This window comes from Callorhinus ursinus, unplaced genomic scaffold, assembly GCF_003265705.2.
Source record: "Callorhinus ursinus isolate GAN/ISIS: 27379988/994484 unplaced genomic scaffold, GSC_fseal_2.0 scaffold15, whole genome shotgun sequence".
Taxonomy (NCBI): domain Eukaryota; kingdom Metazoa; phylum Chordata; class Mammalia; order Carnivora; family Otariidae; genus Callorhinus; species Callorhinus ursinus.
Window position 1 is genome coordinate 660,809 of NW_027397077.1, and position 17,879 is coordinate 678,687.

General features: G+C 59.9%; 1 protein-coding gene across 2 annotated transcripts in view; it reads left to right on the forward strand.

Moving 5' to 3' along the window:
• The window catches only part of SIN3B (SIN3 transcription regulator family member B), a 35,635-nt gene extending 22,066 nt beyond the window's left edge, over positions 1–13,569 (forward strand). Inside the window, exons 9-19 of one of the 2 annotated variants that reach the window (XM_073900937.1) lie at positions 1,250–1,457; positions 2,283–2,399; positions 3,532–3,770; positions 4,508–4,691; positions 6,702–7,305; positions 7,484–7,653; positions 9,344–9,559; positions 9,830–9,922; positions 10,975–11,069; positions 11,301–11,505; positions 11,633–13,569. In XM_073900937.1, the coding sequence (XP_073757038.1) occupies positions 1,250–1,457; positions 2,283–2,399; positions 3,532–3,770; positions 4,508–4,691; positions 6,702–7,305; positions 7,484–7,653; positions 9,344–9,559; positions 9,830–9,922; positions 10,975–11,069; positions 11,301–11,505; positions 11,633–11,863 (2,362 nt within the window). In that variant the 3' untranslated portion in view covers positions 11,864–13,569. The remainder of the gene's footprint in view (positions 1–1,249; positions 1,458–2,282; positions 2,400–3,531; positions 3,771–4,507; positions 4,692–6,701; positions 7,306–7,483; positions 7,654–9,343; positions 9,560–9,829; positions 9,923–10,974; positions 11,070–11,300; positions 11,506–11,632) is intronic. The other variant, XM_025885057.2, reaches the window with a different exon arrangement.
• The last annotated feature ends 4,310 nt before the right edge of the window (positions 13,570–17,879 follow it).

Below are 17,879 nucleotides of genomic sequence, written 5' to 3' on the forward strand. Positions count from 1 at the left end.
TTCCCATCTCCACGCACTGAGAGCAGTGCCGGGGAAGGGCCATGGGGATGTGCAGCGAAGAACTACAGCGGGCCTCTGCTCGCTCGCCTTGCTGTGACGCCTGGCTGGGCTAGCAGTCGCCCCGACAAGGCCTCTCTCGAGGTGTGAGCCTTGGTCTGGGTTTGCACGCCCAGGGGCAGCCAGGTACAGGGGCCCCGAGAGCTGCCAGAGTCGGGGCAGGAGTGGGCTGTGTCAGAGTGACCACTCCCCCTTCGGAGCATTCACGGTCGGCATTTGTCACGGCTGCAACGTCAGGTGTCCTCTGCATGGGTTTTGTTGATGTCTTCCCTCCCTGCATTTCCGTGTGCTCCTGGGTTTTCATTGTGAGTGGAATTGGCATGGGGTCCCTATGGTGGGGCACAGTGGACGGCCATCTCAGGAGGGGAGCGTGTGGTCCACGAAGGAAGGGGGCTGCGGGGGGCAGGATCGCCATGCCACCCGTCCCAAGTACCTGCTCCCTTGCGGTCGGATTTTTTTTTTTTTAAGATTGTTTTCAGTAATCGCTACACCCAACGTGGGGCTCGAACTCACAACCCCAAAATCAAGAGCCACATGCTCCACCGAGTGAGCTGGCCAGGCGCCCCTCGGTAGGATTTGGTACTCGTTTAACCAAAAATCCAGCTGATACTGGGGGCCAGTTGTATTAAAGCCTTCCTATTGCATGGCCATTACGTTATGACTTGTGAGAGTGTGTCTGGGAGGGGATCCCCCTCAGGTAGGACGGCTCTGGAGCGAGGGTTGGCAGACTTGACCTGTCGGGGCCGAGGGGCGGGACTGCTGAACTCTGGCGCCGGAGCAGCAACAGGCTCCGCCAAGCAAATGGACACAGTGGTGTACCAATAAAACTTTATTTGCAGGGACAGGCATGGGCGGGCAGCCTGGCAGTAGTTTACCGACCCCCAGCCTGATGCCCGGCCTTTTCCAGTTAAAGAACATCACTAGCCCCAGCTTCTGCCAGTCCGAATTGTCTCTTCCAGCATGTTTCAAGGCTCTCCTGTTAGTGTTGGGACCTGGCAGGTGACAGAAGGGCGGAAGGCAGATTTACTCACACATTTGAGGACATTACACACCTCTGATGCTTGGTTCCACCTCTCGGCCCTCCTCTCTGACCACCGTCAGCAGGCGTTTACAGGAGGCCATCCCAAAAGCACTAGGTCCCTCCCAGAAAGCCCCAGGGAAGCCAACTTACTGTTTGTCTTTATTTCTGAAGGAAATTTCCAGAACTCTTTGCACAGTTCAAGTCCTTCCTGGGGGTGAAAGAGCTGTCATTTGCCCCGCCCATGAGCGACAGATCCGGGGATGGAATAAGCCGGGAAATTGACTACGCGTCTTGCAAGCGCATTGGATCCAGCTACCGAGCGCTCCCCAAAACCTACCAGCAGCCCAAGTGCAGTGGGAGGACGGCCATCTGCAAGGAGGTAGTGCTCCCTGGCGGCTCCTGTCAGCTTACGTGGTGCATCACCCCCTACACCACAAAAACACCCATCACCCCCATGTTTTACATGAAAACTGAGTGTCCGCCCCCTAAATATTGAATAACAGACGGTGCTGGGATGCGGCCAGACAAAGTGCCTGAGCTGATGGTTCCTTCCCTACTGGTAGCTTTGGCAGGCCGCAGAGCACATGGCCTTGGCGTTGGCTTTGGCATTTTCCTCCATTTAGATTTACATGTATTTCTGCCAGGAGCCTGCTCTGTCCCAGGTTCACTGCCCTTGGTATGTCTCTGTTTAACCTGACCCTTGAATACTTTTTCGAGGTTAGTAGACAGGCTGTTACTCTGTTTCCAGAATTCAAGAGTGCTTGCTGGATTTCAGGATATATAGTCCAGGGGTCAGCAAACTAAAATCTGGCCCTATGCCTGTGTTTGCAGATAAAGTTTTATTGGCACATAGACATGCTCATTCATTTACCTAGTGCCTGTGGCTGCTTTATCAGGACAAAGGCAGAGTTCAGTCGTCCTGACAGACGGGCGGGCCCGCAAAGCCTAAAATACTTATTATCTAGCCCTTTACAGAGAAAGTTTGCCAACCCCCGAAATAGTACGATTTGTTTCCTTGGCCGAAGTCCTCTGTTTTCTCTTAAAACTACTTTAAAGTTAAGGTTGCTATTTGTATGAGAAGGTGGTTTCCTGTAAAATGCAGATTTCGTTACCTGTCTCCGTATCTTTTGTGCTGGACAGCATAGCAAACGGCTCTGGCCGCCGGGGCCTCCCGCCCTGGTCATGGCATTTCCTCTCGGTGCAGGTGCTGAACGACACCTGGGTCTCTTTCCCCTCCTGGTCCGAGGACTCCACCTTCGTCAGCTCCAAGAAGACCCCCTACGAAGAGCAGCTGCACCGTTGTGAGGACGAGCGTTTTGAGGTGTGTGTGCTGGTGTTGCTGGGGCCGGGCGGGCGTGGGGTGCGAGCCTGCCCCCCCTGCTCCACTTCACTCTTTCTCCCTCTCCACCCCACGCGTATCCTCAATCTTCCCTTCCACCCTCCCCAGTCTCCCTTCTAGTATCTGGGATTCCAGCACTTTCCAGCAGGGGGCAGCACCCAAAAGTGTCCCTGTTCTGCCTTGCCGGCCTTTAGGCGGGCTAGGCAATGGTGCTGTTTCTTTCGATTTTAAATATATATATTTATTTACATTTAATTAATCAATTCAAGTTACCTTAATTTTTTTCATTGGAACACTTACTGAGATCGTTGTATATTTATATGCAGCAGGTGATCCCAGGGACCCTTCTCCCAGCGGTCACAGCTTGTAAAATCGCGGGCACGGTGTCCCAGCCAGGAGGTTGCCATTGACTCACCCTGAGATCTTACTCACATTTCCATAGTTGAACTTGTATTTGTGCACGCCTGTGTGCGTGTGTGTGTGGCGTGTGTGTGCGCGCGAGAGTGTCCTCCACCACTAAGGTACTCCGCCGCTCCCCCACCCCTGGGATAACCTCCTGCCGCCCTTGATGGCCCTCCCCACTTCCCTCCCGACCCCTGGCAACCACTGACTTGTCCTCCAGCTCTGTCACTTTGTCATAAGTGGAATCACACAGTGTGTTCCTTTGGGAATTGGCTCCCTATCAGCACGTGCCCTGGAGAGTCTTCCCCGGGGCTGTAAGTACCTCGAGTCCTCCCTTTTTATTGTCCCCTGATGCCCGTGAAGTGGGGTCAGCCTGGGGACCGTATCCCTCCTCAGATGGGTCCACCTGTGTTCTAGCCACCGGATGTTCATGCGGTGGGAGGGGGCCCACAAGTCTTATTTCGTGGGCACCTGGCTTGCACCATTGCCAAGGTCGGACCCCAGCCCCGTAACCAGCCTTTCTTGCTCTGGGCCCCTGGAGCCGCTTCAGGGCCTCCACGGCCTGGCGTCCATCATCCCCCCCCCCCCCCCCCCCCCGCCTCCAAGACACAGAAGTTGACCAGTTCTGTCCACACTTCTCTTCTGCCGACCTAGGCCGGTCCCCAGGGCCCCGCTGCCCCCCAACAGCCAGCCCCTGCCTTCCTTTCCATAGTTAGATGTTGTCCTGGAGACCAACCTGGCCACGATCCGCGTGTTGGAAAGTGTGCAGAAGAAGCTCTCGCGGATGGCACCTGAAGACCAGGAGAAGTTCCGGCTGGACGACTGTCTGGGGGGCACGTCGGAGGTGATCCAGCGCCGTGCCATCCACCGCATTTACGGTGACAAGGCTCCAGAGATCATCGAGAGCCTCAAGAAAAACCCTGTCACTGCTGTCCCCGTCGTCCTGAAAAGGTGTCCAGATTTTGGCTGCCCCCCCCCCCGCCGCAGGCCGTCCCCGGGGAGCTCATTAGTGCTGTTTGTCACCAGTGTGATTGGGAGGGGCTCCGCGGGGCCTCGGGCTGGCTTAGTGCGGTTTCCAGTCTGTCTTCGTCGCCCGTTCTACTCCCAAGAGAAAAGCACCACTGAACAATTGTTTCTGTTCCTCTAGAACTTACCACCATGCACATAATCGTATCTAAACACGAAAAGTAACTATTTTAAAGCACAAATGGGACCGTCCTAGCTTGTCTTTTACTTAGTACATTTGGGGAATCTTTTTGTGCTAGCTACTTTTTGTGCCAGGTATTAATTATTAATGAAGTGGCTGCCCTTGACCACGTGCTGTGCTCAGCCCTGGGTTGCAGAGCTGAGCCAGGCTGACATAGACCCTTCTCGTGGGGTTTGCAGCCAAGCGAGTGAGCCCCGTGGTTGATCTAGCACCTACCCAGAGTGTGGGCAGTGCCATGGGCCAGGGCAGGGAGGAGGTGTTGGGGCAGCGATATTTTGAGAAACTATAAAACCAGCCACATTGGTTCTGCAGAGCTGTTGCTCCTGCCCGTCCTCTTTTCTTCAGCACAGAACCCGTGGCCCAGGCTGGGAGCCGGCTTCCTGAGTTTGGAATGCACTCGGCAGGGCCTGTGGGTGGATGACAGGCTGCCCATGGTGGGTGCCCGGGGTTGTCCCCATGCTGAGCGCCTCTGACCCTGCAGGCTAAAGGCCAAGGAGGAGGAGTGGCGGGAGGCCCAGCAGGGCTTCAACAAGATCTGGCGGGAGCAGTACGAGAAGGCGTATCTCAAGTCCCTGGACCATCAGGCCGTAAACTTCAAACAGAACGACACCAAGGCCCTTCGCTCCAAGAGCTTACTCAACGAGATCGAGAGCGTCTATGACGAGGTGAGGCCCTCTGCGCAGGGCTGAGCAGGCCAGGGGTCTCGGCTCCACCTCCGGCTCTCCCAGTCTCAGGCAGGCTGCCGGCTCTCTGTTCCTCTGTTTCCCCAGCACCCCTCTTGCAGGGCCGTGTCGGGGTGGAGGGTGTGTTCCTGTGGCAGTCAGACTAGAGCGGGTCCGGGGGGAGAATTGTAGCGGTTCCGCCGCGGCTGGCAGGGGGCTCTCCCCTCCCCGCTTACCCCTGGGGCCTCGATGGACCTTCCTTCAGGTGACTTCAGCTTTCCTTTCTCTGCTGCCAGCTGTGTGCCCGGCACAGGTAGACCCTGAGAAGGAACGTTCCATCCGACACATGCTCACAGACCTTACAATGCGGTATTATTGTCCCGGTTTTGCGATGAAACCAAGGCAGGAGAGGTTTTGCGATGAAACCAAGGCAGGAGAGGTGGCCATTTGCCGAGGCCGGTCACAGGCGACCAGGGCTCTGGGCCCTAGGGCTCTGCCTCTAGCCACTGCCCTGCGCCTTCTTGCCAACTTTGACACAGTAAGGCTCATGGGGCCTGCACCACAGACCTGAGGCAGGGCTGGGGCCAGGCTTCGAGGATTTAGGCATCGAAAAATGCGTGCGGGGAGTGAGCTGCTTGCAGGGGCCTGTGATAGGAAGCCCCTTCCCTCCTGCCTCCCTGCCCTGGGCCACCCTCGGCCCCGCAGGGCCCACCTGCAGCTAGTTGGCTTCCTCACTTGAATCCCCGAGTCGGTGGTCCAGGCCCGAGAGCGCCACCCCCACTCCCCCAAATAGGGTCTGTGGGACATCGTCAGAATGAGAGTTGATGAGATGACCCGTGAGGCCCACCACGGTCACCGCTGAGTTCCTTCGCTCTTGCCCTGGGGGCCAACAGGAAAGGGCAGGGCGCTGTTTGGGGCCAGAGGTCAGCCCACCAGCCTTGTGAGCTTTGCACGTGCAAGCCCTTCGTGCATAGGGAGGTCGGCACCTCGCGGTTGGGCGTTAGCAGAGCCCAGTTCTGTATTCTGTGCCTTGAAACTTGCCCCAGGGAAAGGACTTGAAAAGATTTTTGAGGGCGTTTGGGGCACAAATGGGATCGGGACTCACAAAGCAGTAGGAGAAAGGTCACGCCAGAGCCGGGCGCCGGGCACACCAGCTCCCAGGACTCCTCCCTGTTGGGGGAAGGCGGTCTCGGGCTGTGGCAGAATTCAGTGGCACCGGGGGAGCACGACCTCTGGTGGAAAGAGACAGGAGTCGCCCACCCCAGAAAGCCGAGGCCCAGGCCCTGCGCCTGTTGTCTGTCAGTCACTCCTTCCATGGCTGTGCAAGGAGACCCCTCAGTGCTGTACCCCAGGCTGGTCACTGAGAGGTGAGGGAAACCCGGCCCTGCCCCCGGGAGCTCCCCACCCGCAGGGATGGCATCCACGCTCACTTTTCCGAGAGCCTGGGTGTGTGTCAGCCTCGGTGCCTGGTACCTGGTGCTGGGCATCGGTGTCACCCAGGAGAGAGCGTCATCAGGCCTGACCTCAGCAGGCAGTTCAAGGCAGTCTGGAGGGACTGTGATCATCTACAGGTTCGTAGGAAGCAGTCACGAGCTGGATAAAGACTGAGCAGGGGCTATGGTTTTCCAGGGCCAGAGAACAGAGGGGCATGTGCAAAGGTCCTGCACACAGCAGGAGGGAGCTCAGCACCCCTGAAGCATTGAAAGAGGCCAGGTGTGCGGGGGCTGCAGGACGACATGCCAGGGACTGCGGTCCTGTCATGAGCAGTGCAGGGAAGGCCTGGGGGGTGTGATGGGGCTGACCATGCTCCTGTAGATCAAACCACTCTAGACCCAGAGAGGACAGTGGTTGGAGTAAAAGGCTGGGGAATGGGACCGGGCAGGCGGGAGGCGCTGGGCTGCACCCGGATCAGAGTGTGATGCTTTTAGAGCCCTGTGGCCCTGGCCCCATCCCCCACATCTTGGACTTCTCCCAGCTGGTCACTTCCTGCCTAATGGCCCCCTGTCCCCCCAGCACCAGGAGCAGCACTCCGAGGGCCGTAGCGCCCCCTCCAGCGAGCCGCACCTCATCTTCGTGTATGAGGACAGGCAGATCCTGGAGGACGCGGCCGCCCTCATCAGCTACTACGTGAAGCGGCAACCAGCCATCCAGAAGGAGGACCAGGGCACCATCCACCAGCTGGTGCACCAGTTCGTGCCCAGCCTCTTCTTCTCCCAGCAGCTGGACCTGGGCGCGTCTGAGGACTCCGCCGATGAGGGCCGGGGGAGCCCCCAGGGCCAGAGCGCTGACCCCAGTGACCGGAAGAAGCCGGCACCAGGGCCACAGAGCAGCCCCCCGGAGGAGAAGGGGGCCGTGGGCGAGCCGCCGGCCGCCGAGCAACCACCACAGCAGCACAAGCCCCTGGACGACGTGTATAGCCTCTTCTTCGCCAACAACAACTGGTACTTCTTCCTGCGCCTCCACCAGACTCTCTGCTCCAGGCTGCTGAAGATCTACCGCCAGGCGCAGAAGCAGCTCCTGGAGTATCGGACCGAGAAGGAGCGGGAGAAGCTGCTCTGTGAGGGCCGCCGCGAGAAGGGCAACGACCCCGCCATGGAGCTGCGGCTGAAGCAGCCAAGTAAGGCCTGGGGCCCCCAGGGGGGCTGCACGGGTGCTCCCCTCCCCCCGCCGGGCGGGGACGCAGGTGGCTCCTCGGGGCCAGTGCGAGGAAGCCTGTGGTGGGAGAGACGCGGGCTCATCTCGGTGAGGGCCGCGCGAGTCTCTGGCCCTGGGTGACCTCGGTCCCCGCCCCTCAGGTGAGGTGGAGCTGGAGGAGTACTACCCGGCCTTCCTGGACATGGTGCGGAGCCTGCTGGAGGGCAGCATCGACCCCACGCAGTACGAGGACACACTGCGTGAGATGTTTACCATCCACGCCTATGTGGGCTTCACCATGGACAAGCTGGTGCAGAGCATCGCCAGGCAGGTGAGCGTGCGCCGGGCGGCCTCAAGCCCCTCGGGAGAGGCCCTGTTTTCATCCCCAGGGTCAGCACCTTCCTTTTGTTGTTCTTACTGAGGTAGGATTCACGTAACACAAAATTCACCGATTTCCCATGAACAGTGCAGTGGCAGTGAGTGACCACATTGGTTCATCCAGTCGCCTGCGGATGGGCGCGTGGGTCGTTGCCACCTTTCGGCAATTGTACAGGGATTCATTTGATCCTGGTCCGCACAGCTTTCTTGAGGGTAGCGACACGTGAGGAACCACGGCCCGCTCCTCCTGGAGGGAGACGGTCGGCCAGTTACCCGCATCGCTGAGAATAGCAAAAAAGACAAGACAGCTGAGTGTCCACGAGAGAAAGTCAGGCACGTGAATCAGTCACGTTATTATAAACAGCAAACCCCCCAATGAGGCAGATGTGGTCTTGGGACGTAAGTCCTGCTCAGTTACCACCAGAATTGTTGTTCAGCTTGACTTGGTTTCCTGTTTGCCCAGGAAGGCTATTCGCCGGAAAGCAAAAAAGCCAAGGAAAGAATAGTGTCCTGACCCTCCCACCCAGATACGGTTGCTAGAAACGGCATTTCTTTTCAGGCTCTACAGACTTGTCCTTGAGGCAAAAACACCCCCAGAAGCGTGCCCAGATCCGAAGCGTGCAGCTCGGTGGGTCTTCCGGACAGCCCCAGTCCTGCCTCCTTTCAGCCCTCCCCGTGGGCAGGCACCCGCGGCCTGGCCTCTGGCACGGGGACAGCCCCCAGTGCTCAGGCCGTTACAGGGCTGGGCATGCATCCCGGGGCTGGCCGTCTCCAGTCTGCCCCCAGTGGGCCCCCGTTCTGGGGACAGCAGCCTCGTCTGTAGCACCCAGAGGGTTGGACCGGACTGGACACTCTGATGAATGTTGTTTTTTTTTTTTTCTTTTTAATTCCCCTTTCCACAAGTGTCTCCTGTAGAACTCTTTTTTTTTTTTTTTTTTCTTAAAAGCTAGAAAAACGGGGGTATTTAGCCGAAGCCCTGGTAGGGGCCAGGACCCCCTGCCCCGAGAGCTCCCCGCTTTCCAGCAGGCCGCATGCTCTCGGGGTCCTCCGTGCCGCCGTCGGCAGCCTGCGGGGCCCTGTTGGTGCTCTTTGCCTCTTCTTCCTTGTTTGATTAGCATTTCTTCTTTTCGGTAACAGCGGCCGGTGTTTACTGGGACCTTGCCGTGTGCCAGGCACCATGTGAGATTTACGTGTGGCCACACGTTGTATTTATTCAACAAAGCAGCGGCGGGGAAGGCCCCGAGTCTGCGGAAGCCTGTCCAGGGCGCCGCCGCCCGGCTGCTTCCTTTGCTCCTCCCTTCCTGCAGCTGCAGGTTTTAAGTCCGTTTATAGGGATTACAAGAGTTAATTGTGTTGATAGCAGAACACTTAGGGAAAATTATCTGCCACGGCACCACCTTGGGATAATCCCCGTCCCCATTTTGGGGACTTTTTCGGTACTTTTTCTGTGCGTTCCTCACGCCCAGGCTGGTCTGGTCTCCCATCTGGCCCGGTGCCACCTGTCCCTAGTGCTGCGGCTGCCCAGCACGGCCCGGTGCACCCTGGCCTCCAGGCCCACCTTGTGGACTTGGCGGACCTCCTCCCTGGGCACCGTGCGGCCTCCGGCGGGAGGTGGGCGGCAGCTGTGCCTCACCCCTCCCCAGGGGGCGGCCTGCCGGGCGCCCACTGGCTCTCCCTCCCCGCAGCTGCACCACCTCGTGAGCGATGACGTCTGTCTGAAGGTGGTGGAGCTCTACCTGAACGAGAAGAAGCGGGGTGCCGCGGGGGGGAACCTGTCCTCCCGCTGCGTGCGCGCCGCCAGGGAGACCAGCTACCAGTGGAAGGCCGAGCGGTGCATGGCCGATGAGAACTGCTTCAAGGTAAGGGGGGGGGGCCGCGCTCTGTCCCCCACGAGGCCGGGGCTGCGAGGAGGGGTGCTCGCAACGGGGAGGGGGGAGGACCGGCGGCTTTGCTCGGGTGCAGGAGGCGGGTTGGGGCCAGGCCTTGACGTGGCTGCCTGCCTGCCTGCCTGATAACCACACACTCCTCTTACTGGGCCCTGGAGGCCGGGGAAGGCAGTCGTAGATGCCTTTTCAGCCTCACCTGGGCTCTCCCCGTGGCTTCAGCTGCCCGTCCCCCTTCTTCCCTAGGTGATGTTCCTCCAGCGCAAAGGGCAGGTGATCATGACCATCGAGCTTCTAGACACCGAGGAGGCCCAGACAGAGGACCCCGTGGAGGTCCAGGTGAGAACCTCAGCCCCGTGCTCTGCACCTCGAACCCACCGTGGGGGTCAGGGGCACCCACGGCCAGCATTGTGGGCCCCCCCCACAAGCCCTGGGCACACACTGGCCAAGCCCAGGCTGCCGAATGTCCACCCAGAGAAGCCTCACTTGCAGCCCGAACGCTGTCCTTGGAAGCCTGAGCGGGGAGCCAGTGGGGGTGTTCCGGGGCAGGAGGCCATGTGAGAGTCGGGCCGCCCTCCCCCCACAACCCTGTTCCTGGCTCCTCCCGCCTGCCGCCAACACTGTGATGCCCCCTTTGGGCCTGCGCTCCGCATGGTCGCTGAGACCCTGGGGCGCGTGAGCCTGCGCTCCACGTGCACAAAGCCCAGAGCCCTGGCTCGCGCTCCGTGACTCAGAGATGGAGAAATCCCCTGGCCTCACTCCGGGATGCACGTTCCACCTGGGGTCCTGGGGCCTGTAAGCCCCCAGCCTGCTTCACAGTGTCAGGGCCCCCCCCCCACCACCACAGCCAGCTGGGGGGCTCCCTCACTGCATCCTTTCCTACGTGCTTCGGGGGTCTGCACATCCTGCCTCTTCCGGAAATTTCCAGCAAATGTGGTTTGGTTAGGCTTGAGTCTGGAGGAGCCTCTGGCTTTTAGAGGGTGGCGAGTAGATGAAGGGTCACGGGACACTGCAGGCCATGCCCAACACAGCCCCAGGCGGCCCCTGCAAGCCCTGCCTTCTGCTCATCCCCAACTCCTCCCTGGCCTTGCCCTGCTGCGTGTGTCTTGATGTCGTTCCTGCTCTCCAGACCCGCTCTCCTCTGTGTGAGGGCCCGGTTCCCTGTGTGAGCTTGTCACGTGACGGACAGAGAGGGTGAGACGTGGCAGGGATTTATCCACGTGAGCATGAAGTGCCACAGCTGTCGAGCTCACGGCTCTAGACGAGTGCTCCATCTAGAGCCGCCGTCTGGTGGCTTCCGTCACGCGTCCGCTCCTCACTAGCTGCCACCCTCCTAATGCTTTTGCGGGGTGGGGATGAAAACACAGGCCTGCCTCCCTCTGGCCCCACAGCACCTGGCTCGGTACGTGGAGCAGTACGTGGGTACCGAGGGGGCGTCCAGCTCGCCCACTGAGGGCTTCCTCCTGAAGCCCGTGTTTCTGCAGAGGTAAGAGGACCCGCACATGCGCTTCCTTCCCCGCGGGCCCAGGGAGGCCCCTCCCGCCGCCGGCAGCACCGGGCCCTGACTGGGTTTCACGCGTTGCTGGTGGGAGGGGTTGGGTGGTGGTTTCCACTGCTTCCATTTGCATTTCTCCAACCCCGGGGAAGTCGGATGCCTTCCCCGATGCTTACGTGCCCGGAGGATTTCCCAGTCTGCAGATCCTCCTCTCGCCCCCAGGAACCTCAAGAAGTTCCGCAGGTGGCAGTGTGAGCAGGTGCGCGCCCTGCGTGGTGAGGCCAAGAGCTCCTGGAAGCGGCTGGTCGGGGTGGAGAGCGCCTGCAACGTGGACTGCCGCTTCAAGCTGAGCACCCACAAGATGATGTTCATCGTCAACTCTGAGGACTACATGTACCGCCGCGGGACTCTCTGCCGGGCCAAGCAGGTGCCCCTCCCCGCCCACGGCCGTCTGGGAGGGGTGCGCCCCTGGGCTCCGGGCTCTGGCCCACGGCCGTCTGGGGCTGCCCTGACTCCGCACCCCTGCTCCCCCCCCCCCCCCCCCCCCCCACCAGGTACAGCCCCTGGTCCTGCTGCGCCACCACCAGCACTTCGAGGAGTGGCACGGCCGCTGGCTGGAGGACAACGTGACGGTGGAGGCGGCCGGCCTGGTGCAGGACTGGCTGATGGGCGAGGAGGACGAAGACATGGTGCCCTGCAAGACGCTCTGCGAGACGGCGCACGTGCACGGGCTGCCGGTGACCCGCTACCGGGTGCAGTACAGTCGCCGTGCAGCCTCGCCCTGACTCCGTCCGCGGCCGCTGCCCCGGCGCACAGCTGCACCGGGCGCTTTCACGAACCAGCTGAGGGGCGCGGAGCGGCGCCCAGCCTCGCTGCTACAGGCTGCGAGCGCCCGAGAACGGTGGGGTTGTGTTGGCTTGTGGCCCCGTGCTGCCATCCCTTTCGGCTTCCCTGCTTCCTTTGGGCCCGTCCTGTGCCAAACCTGAGTCCTTCCTGCCCTTGAACTCGGGGGGGCTCACTCCCTGCTGGAAGGGGGAGGATCCACATGCGAGCCAGGGAGCAAGTGATTGCCTTATGCACCTGCTGGGCCGCTTTTGTCACACGTGCCAAATCCCCAGGTGGGGGCACCACCGGTCCTTTTGTGCATACAGTGTCTGGGAAAGTCCGTGATGAACCGGGCGGGGGTGTGTGTTGGGGTTCGAGAGACCCCAGCATCGAAGGAGTCGGGCTGGGGTGGAGCTGCTTGAAAAGCACGTCCTTCCTGAATGGTTCTGAAAGCTTCCAGAAACTTCCCGAGCTGGGCCGTGCCTGCATCTGGTAGTCGGGGCCTGGGCTAGGCCCAGCTGATGCTTGGGGTCCTTGGTCACTTTGAAAGCAGGAGGAGCCCTTTCAGCCAAACTGTTGAGATTCTGCTTTGTCAAGATATAAAGTGGGTGGGCAGCACCAGAACTGTCGAGAAGACCCCACTCTGGAAAAAATGAGACTCCTAACCCTGTATTGACCTGGCAGCCGCACTCGGAGCTCTCAAGGGGAGGGGGCTCAGCCTGAGACTCCCGCTGAGCTCAAGCGGCCCCACACTGGGAGGGCCTATAGCGGTGCGACCATGTACCTAAGAAGGACATTCTAGAAAAATATATATATGCACACACATATTTATTCATAAGCTCTCTTAGTGGTTGTAACTTCTGCAACAGCCAAGTCCCACGGTTCCTTGGGCAGTGAGAGCCTTCTTCATGGGACTCTGCAGACCTGCCCTTGACATTGCCCTTCCTACAGCCACCGCTTGGACGGGGTATGGGCGTGAGGGGCTGAGGCAACTGTCCTACAGAGGTGTGCAAGGTTTTCTGTGCCAAGAATGCCAAGCAGTTCGGGCCAGGGACCAGGTCTTTAGAATTCTTGCACCCTGAGAAGCCCTGGCCGGGCTTCTGGCACCATCGGAAGGGGATCGACCAACAGCGGGGCCCAGAACCATCCCTGTGTGCAGCCTCCTGCCCAGCAGCCAGCCCTCACCCTCCCAAAACTGAGCTGTGCCAAATCCGCGGTTCTGGGAAGTGGAGACGTGTTTCTAGAAGTTTTCTAGGAGTTACCTGTGGAACTCAAGGTTTGCAAAACCTTTGACTCGGGGTCTGGGCGATTCCAGGGCCAGCGTGGCCCGCCCAGGGTCTCCTAGCCCGTGTTTGCTCAAGTCTACCAGGCACTTTGTCCACATCCTTGTTTTGTAAGAAGGGAACTTACCAGAATTCCTGAACCAGAACTTCCCGGCGCCATCCTTGGGAGCCCGTGGCCCCCTCCGTGCCTCCGTGTGGGCCTGGGGTGTGGGCCACACCCTGCCGAGCCCCGCCCTGCATGCTTCTAGGGAGCGTCTCTTCTGTTTTTGAAGAATTTCTGTTCTGGGGCTTGTACTTCCTTTGCAGCTGTTTTGAATGTAGTTTTCCTTTTCTATTTATTTGCACATTAAAGTTAAAAATTAAATATTGACCTAACTCCATGAGATCCTCTCCGGCCTTGTTGCTTGCCGTCGAATCCCCATCTGCCCCTGCGCCCCCGCGGTTCCCAGACCCCAAGTGCCGCCCCCTTGTGGCCACCCCATGCCTCTGCAGGAGGGCCCTGTTCCCGCCCCAGGGTGTCACCCCACCCACAGAGTTTTCTGGAAAGTTCATTCCCAACTCAGTTTTTATTTTCAGTAGAAAGGAGAGGAGCGGTGTTTCCTTTGAGTGTTGTGCATGGAAAACCCAATTTAAAGACTGGTGTTGGCTCTGAGCTTGCTCCGCCTGCCCAGCACGGTGTCTTTCCCTCCCGCACCCCACAAAGCCACCCTCCCTCCGTGCTCTCTGGTCCCTGCTCCCAGCTGGGCCCCCCCCCTTCCTCTCAACACACCTCCTGTGACTTTGTCATCACCCCTTCTGAGCTCACCTGGGCCTGCTCCCATCCAGCCCCGCCTCCAAGGAAGTGGGAGACCACAGCTCTTCTTAGGGTCCTCTTAGCGGATACCCCTTGAGGCTCCTGGCTGGCCTTTTCCTCCACTTCCCCACCAGTGCCCACCGCCAGGCCTCACCAGTTGAGTCTCCGAGCTGAGACTGCGCTGCCCATGGGGTCTGTCCTCTCCCAGGTGCGGTCCTCCATCTCCCCGAGTGGTCCTTGCTGCCTTCCAGGGAACCCCTCGTCCATGTGCACCCCACACACGATGTCCCCTGGTGCTCCACACCTCCCCCTCCAGAGAGTCGGGGCTTCTGGGGAGTTTGGTGAATGAGGCTCAGCTGTCCCAGATTCCTCCTTGCCTCAAGCCCACGTCGAGGATGGGTCTCAGGGCCCTGTGTGCCCACGGACTGGCCTTCCGGTTGGAAGCGCTGGGGAGAGGTGTCCTGGGGTGTGGGTCCTGGCCGCTGCAGCCTCTGGGAAGGGCATGGGAAAGGGCACCGGGTCCCCGGAGTGGGCGGGCCCTATGGCTGCGATCAGGTTGCTAGAGGAGAGACTGGAGGGAGGGTCTCCTGGCCCTGTTGGGAAGGGGGAATGACCAGTGCGGATGAGGACCCGACCCCGTGGACACGCAGCCTGCATCCTGGTGAGGTGCTGAGCAGGGGACCGGCCTGCCAGGCCCGGACTCCTCACCCGCGGAGGCGCCAGATCCTAAGGGCCTGTCATTCCAACCACCGCGTCTGCAGCCCTGGATTGCACCGCAGTGAAAAACAGGCCTGATGAATAAAGCAGCCCTCCATCCTCACCGCCGCCCACCTCTCTTCTTCCCTCCTTCAAGTCTGGGGAGGGGCCGAGCCGCAGGACCAGGTAGGCGGCCCTCCCCTCCCCAGGGTGGTAGAGGGAGCAGGTGTGTGATGCTTGCGGAGGTGGCGGGGGGGGGGGGGGCTCTCCAGTGGGGCCTGATGCACATTTATTCTGTTATTTATTCTATTATTTCTCTCCTCTTATTCTGTTATACCTTTTGCAAGGTATAAGCCACACTTTGCCCCTGATGTCCTGGCTGAGAAGGAGGCTGATTGTTCTGAACAGCAAGTTGACCTCAAGGCCGTCTCAAGAGGGGTGGGTGGGGACTGGGGGGAGGTAGGACCTCCCAGTAGGAGGCTGAGGGCTGGAGGTGTGGGGTGAGATCTGAATGCACCCAGCACCTCCACAGCCACGGTTGCTGGAAGGTTGCCCGAGGGTCTCCAGCGCCTTGTCCGAGCTCCGAGCTCCAGCATGTGGCCCGATGGAGCAGCTGGGACTGAGGTCCCCGGGAGGAGACACGGGGCATCTGGGGTTGGGAGAGCCAGACCTCAAAGCTGGCCGGGGTCAGAGCACCCTCTTCTTGGCCGGAAGTGGGTTACTGTCCCTGCCCACAGGCTGAGGCCCGGTCCGGGAATAAGGGGAAATGGAGGCATAGTGGTGGGTGCCCATCTGCCTTCAGAGTACGACAGAAAGAAATCACAGTCTCCACGAAGACGGTTCCGCGAGAGGCGTCACGTTGGAAGGACTCGTGGCGTCTCTAACTGGTGCTCTGACCCCCATCTAACACTGGAGACAGTGAGGTGGGCCAAGAGGGGCTCTGGGGGCTTCCGGGGGTTCAGGTGGGGCTGCAAGCTGAAGGAATCCAGCACTAGCTACTGACTCGGATCTGATTGCCCTTCCCCCCGCCCCACCATTTTAAATAAGTTTTTAATTGTGTTAAAATGCACATAAACTTTAGCCACTCTAAGCATCCAGTCTAGTGGCTCTAAGTACCTTCACATGGTTGTGCGGCCATCCTCACCCTCCATCTCCAGGACTCGTCATCTTCCAAACTGCAACTCCGTCCCCACGAAACGCGGACTCCCGGCCCCCGCCCCCAGCCCCTGGAGCCCCCCATCTCCTTCCTGGTCCTGAGAACCTGACCCCTGGAGGGACTTCATCTTTGGCAACCATATAGCTTTGATGCTTTTGTGACTGGCTTATCTCACTCCGCATAATGTCCTCAAGGCTCAGCCATGTTGTGGAAGAGCTTGTATCAGATTTTCCCTCCTTTTTAAAGCTACTATTCTACCCTTGGGTGCCTGGGTGGCTCAGATGGTTAAGCGTCTGCCTTCGGCTCGGGTCATGATCCCGGGGTCCTGGGATCGAGTCCCGCATCGGGCTCCTTGTTAGGCGGGGAGTCTGCTTCTCCCTCTCCCTCTGCCTTTCCCCCTGCTTCTTCTCTCTCTGTCTCTCCCGCAAATGAATAAATAAAAAATCTTTAAAAAAAAAAAATTAAAGCTACTATTCTACCCTTTTTAAAAAATGTGAGTTTTGGGGACACCTGGGATGGCTCAGTTAAGCGTCCAACTCTCGGTCTCAGCTCAGGTCTTGATGTCAGGGTGATGCGTTCAAGGCCCCGCGTTGGGCTCCATGCTGGGCACGGAGCTAAATAAATAAATAAATAAAATGTGAGGTTTTTATGGAAAGTGACAGATGATATAGAAAATTCCAACAGTACAAAAAAAAACCACACGGAGAAAAGTAGGCACCTAAGTCCCTCTCCCCAAAGCAGCTGCCCCCGAGCGCCCTCCAACAAGTGCCTCACCATGGCAGGTCGCCCTGCACCTCCTGTGTCGGGCCCCCCACCCCGGCTGGCACAGGGTGGTTTCTGTGATGGGGCTGTTGATAGGCATCCCCGCCTCTGTGCGGCGGGGAATACCCCGGTACGGGCAACTTCCTGTGTGCGTGTGCTTGCCATCGATTCCCAGACACAGGACTCCCGGGCCAAACCACCCTCCTTGGGGGGCTACCGTCCACCCTGCCCCAGAGTCGCCCAGCTGCTAGCCCCCAGCCTCCCATGCACAGGTTCCCTGCTCCGCTCCTGGAGGGCAGGAGGGCGTCCTCATCTGGGTTCCCCTGTGCGCTGAGCGTGACCTTGGCCACGAACTGCCAAGAGACATGGGCGTGGCTGAATTTGTCACGGGTGCCGGTGGAAACAGTCCGGAAACGGGGGAGACTCCTGGCTGGGACCCTGTCCCGGCCAGAGCTCTCTAGGCCTCGGTCCCCCACCCTGGGCTGGGGGCAGGGACCTTGGCACCTCACCCTCAGCTGCACTGGCTCTGTCCAGGGCTGCTCGGTCACTTCCTGGCTGGCCCCTGTGACCTCGAGTGTGTGGCTAGATTAAGGCTCCCAGACCAGGACACGGCCACATTGCTCCCCTTCTCCCGCCCCTAGTTCATTTCTTCTTCCCTGACCCCACCCCCACCCCCTCAGGGTTCTCTTGCTCTCAGACCCCCCCTCCTCACCCCCCACCCCCACCATGGCCTAACCCTGACCACACTGGTCGAGAACCCCCGTGAAGAGCTTCCCCAGGGCAGGATGGTCGAGGCCTCTCCCCCGGAGGGGCAACAGAGGGGATTGTGTGCAGAAGAGAGAAGGCGTACCCTCCCCCCCCCCCAGCCCCTCTGCGTTTTTTTCAGCTGCACAAGAGGCCCCGTCTGAGTGCAGGGTCGTGGAGGGGCCAGAGGAGGGTGGGTGGCTCAGGGGCCCTCTGTCCTGGGCTGGTCTGACCACCACTCTCAGGCTGAGGTATGGCCATGACCATTCCCAAGAGCCCCAAGGGGAGGATGGAGCCAGGACGGGAGCAGAAGGGGCTCTTGGGCACCGAAGAGGGCCGAAGCTGGGCTCCTCTCTGCTCCCCAGGTCAGCACTGGGGGTCCGGGCCGAGGACCAAGACCTCCTCAGATACCCCAGTCTCACAAAGTGCCTTCCCCTCCCTGCACCTCACTTTGGGCCTGCCCGCCCAGGGGAGCGGGCTGGGGTATGAGGGGGCAGCAATAAGGCAGGCAGCCCCGACAGAGGACCTGGGGTGCTTGCAGG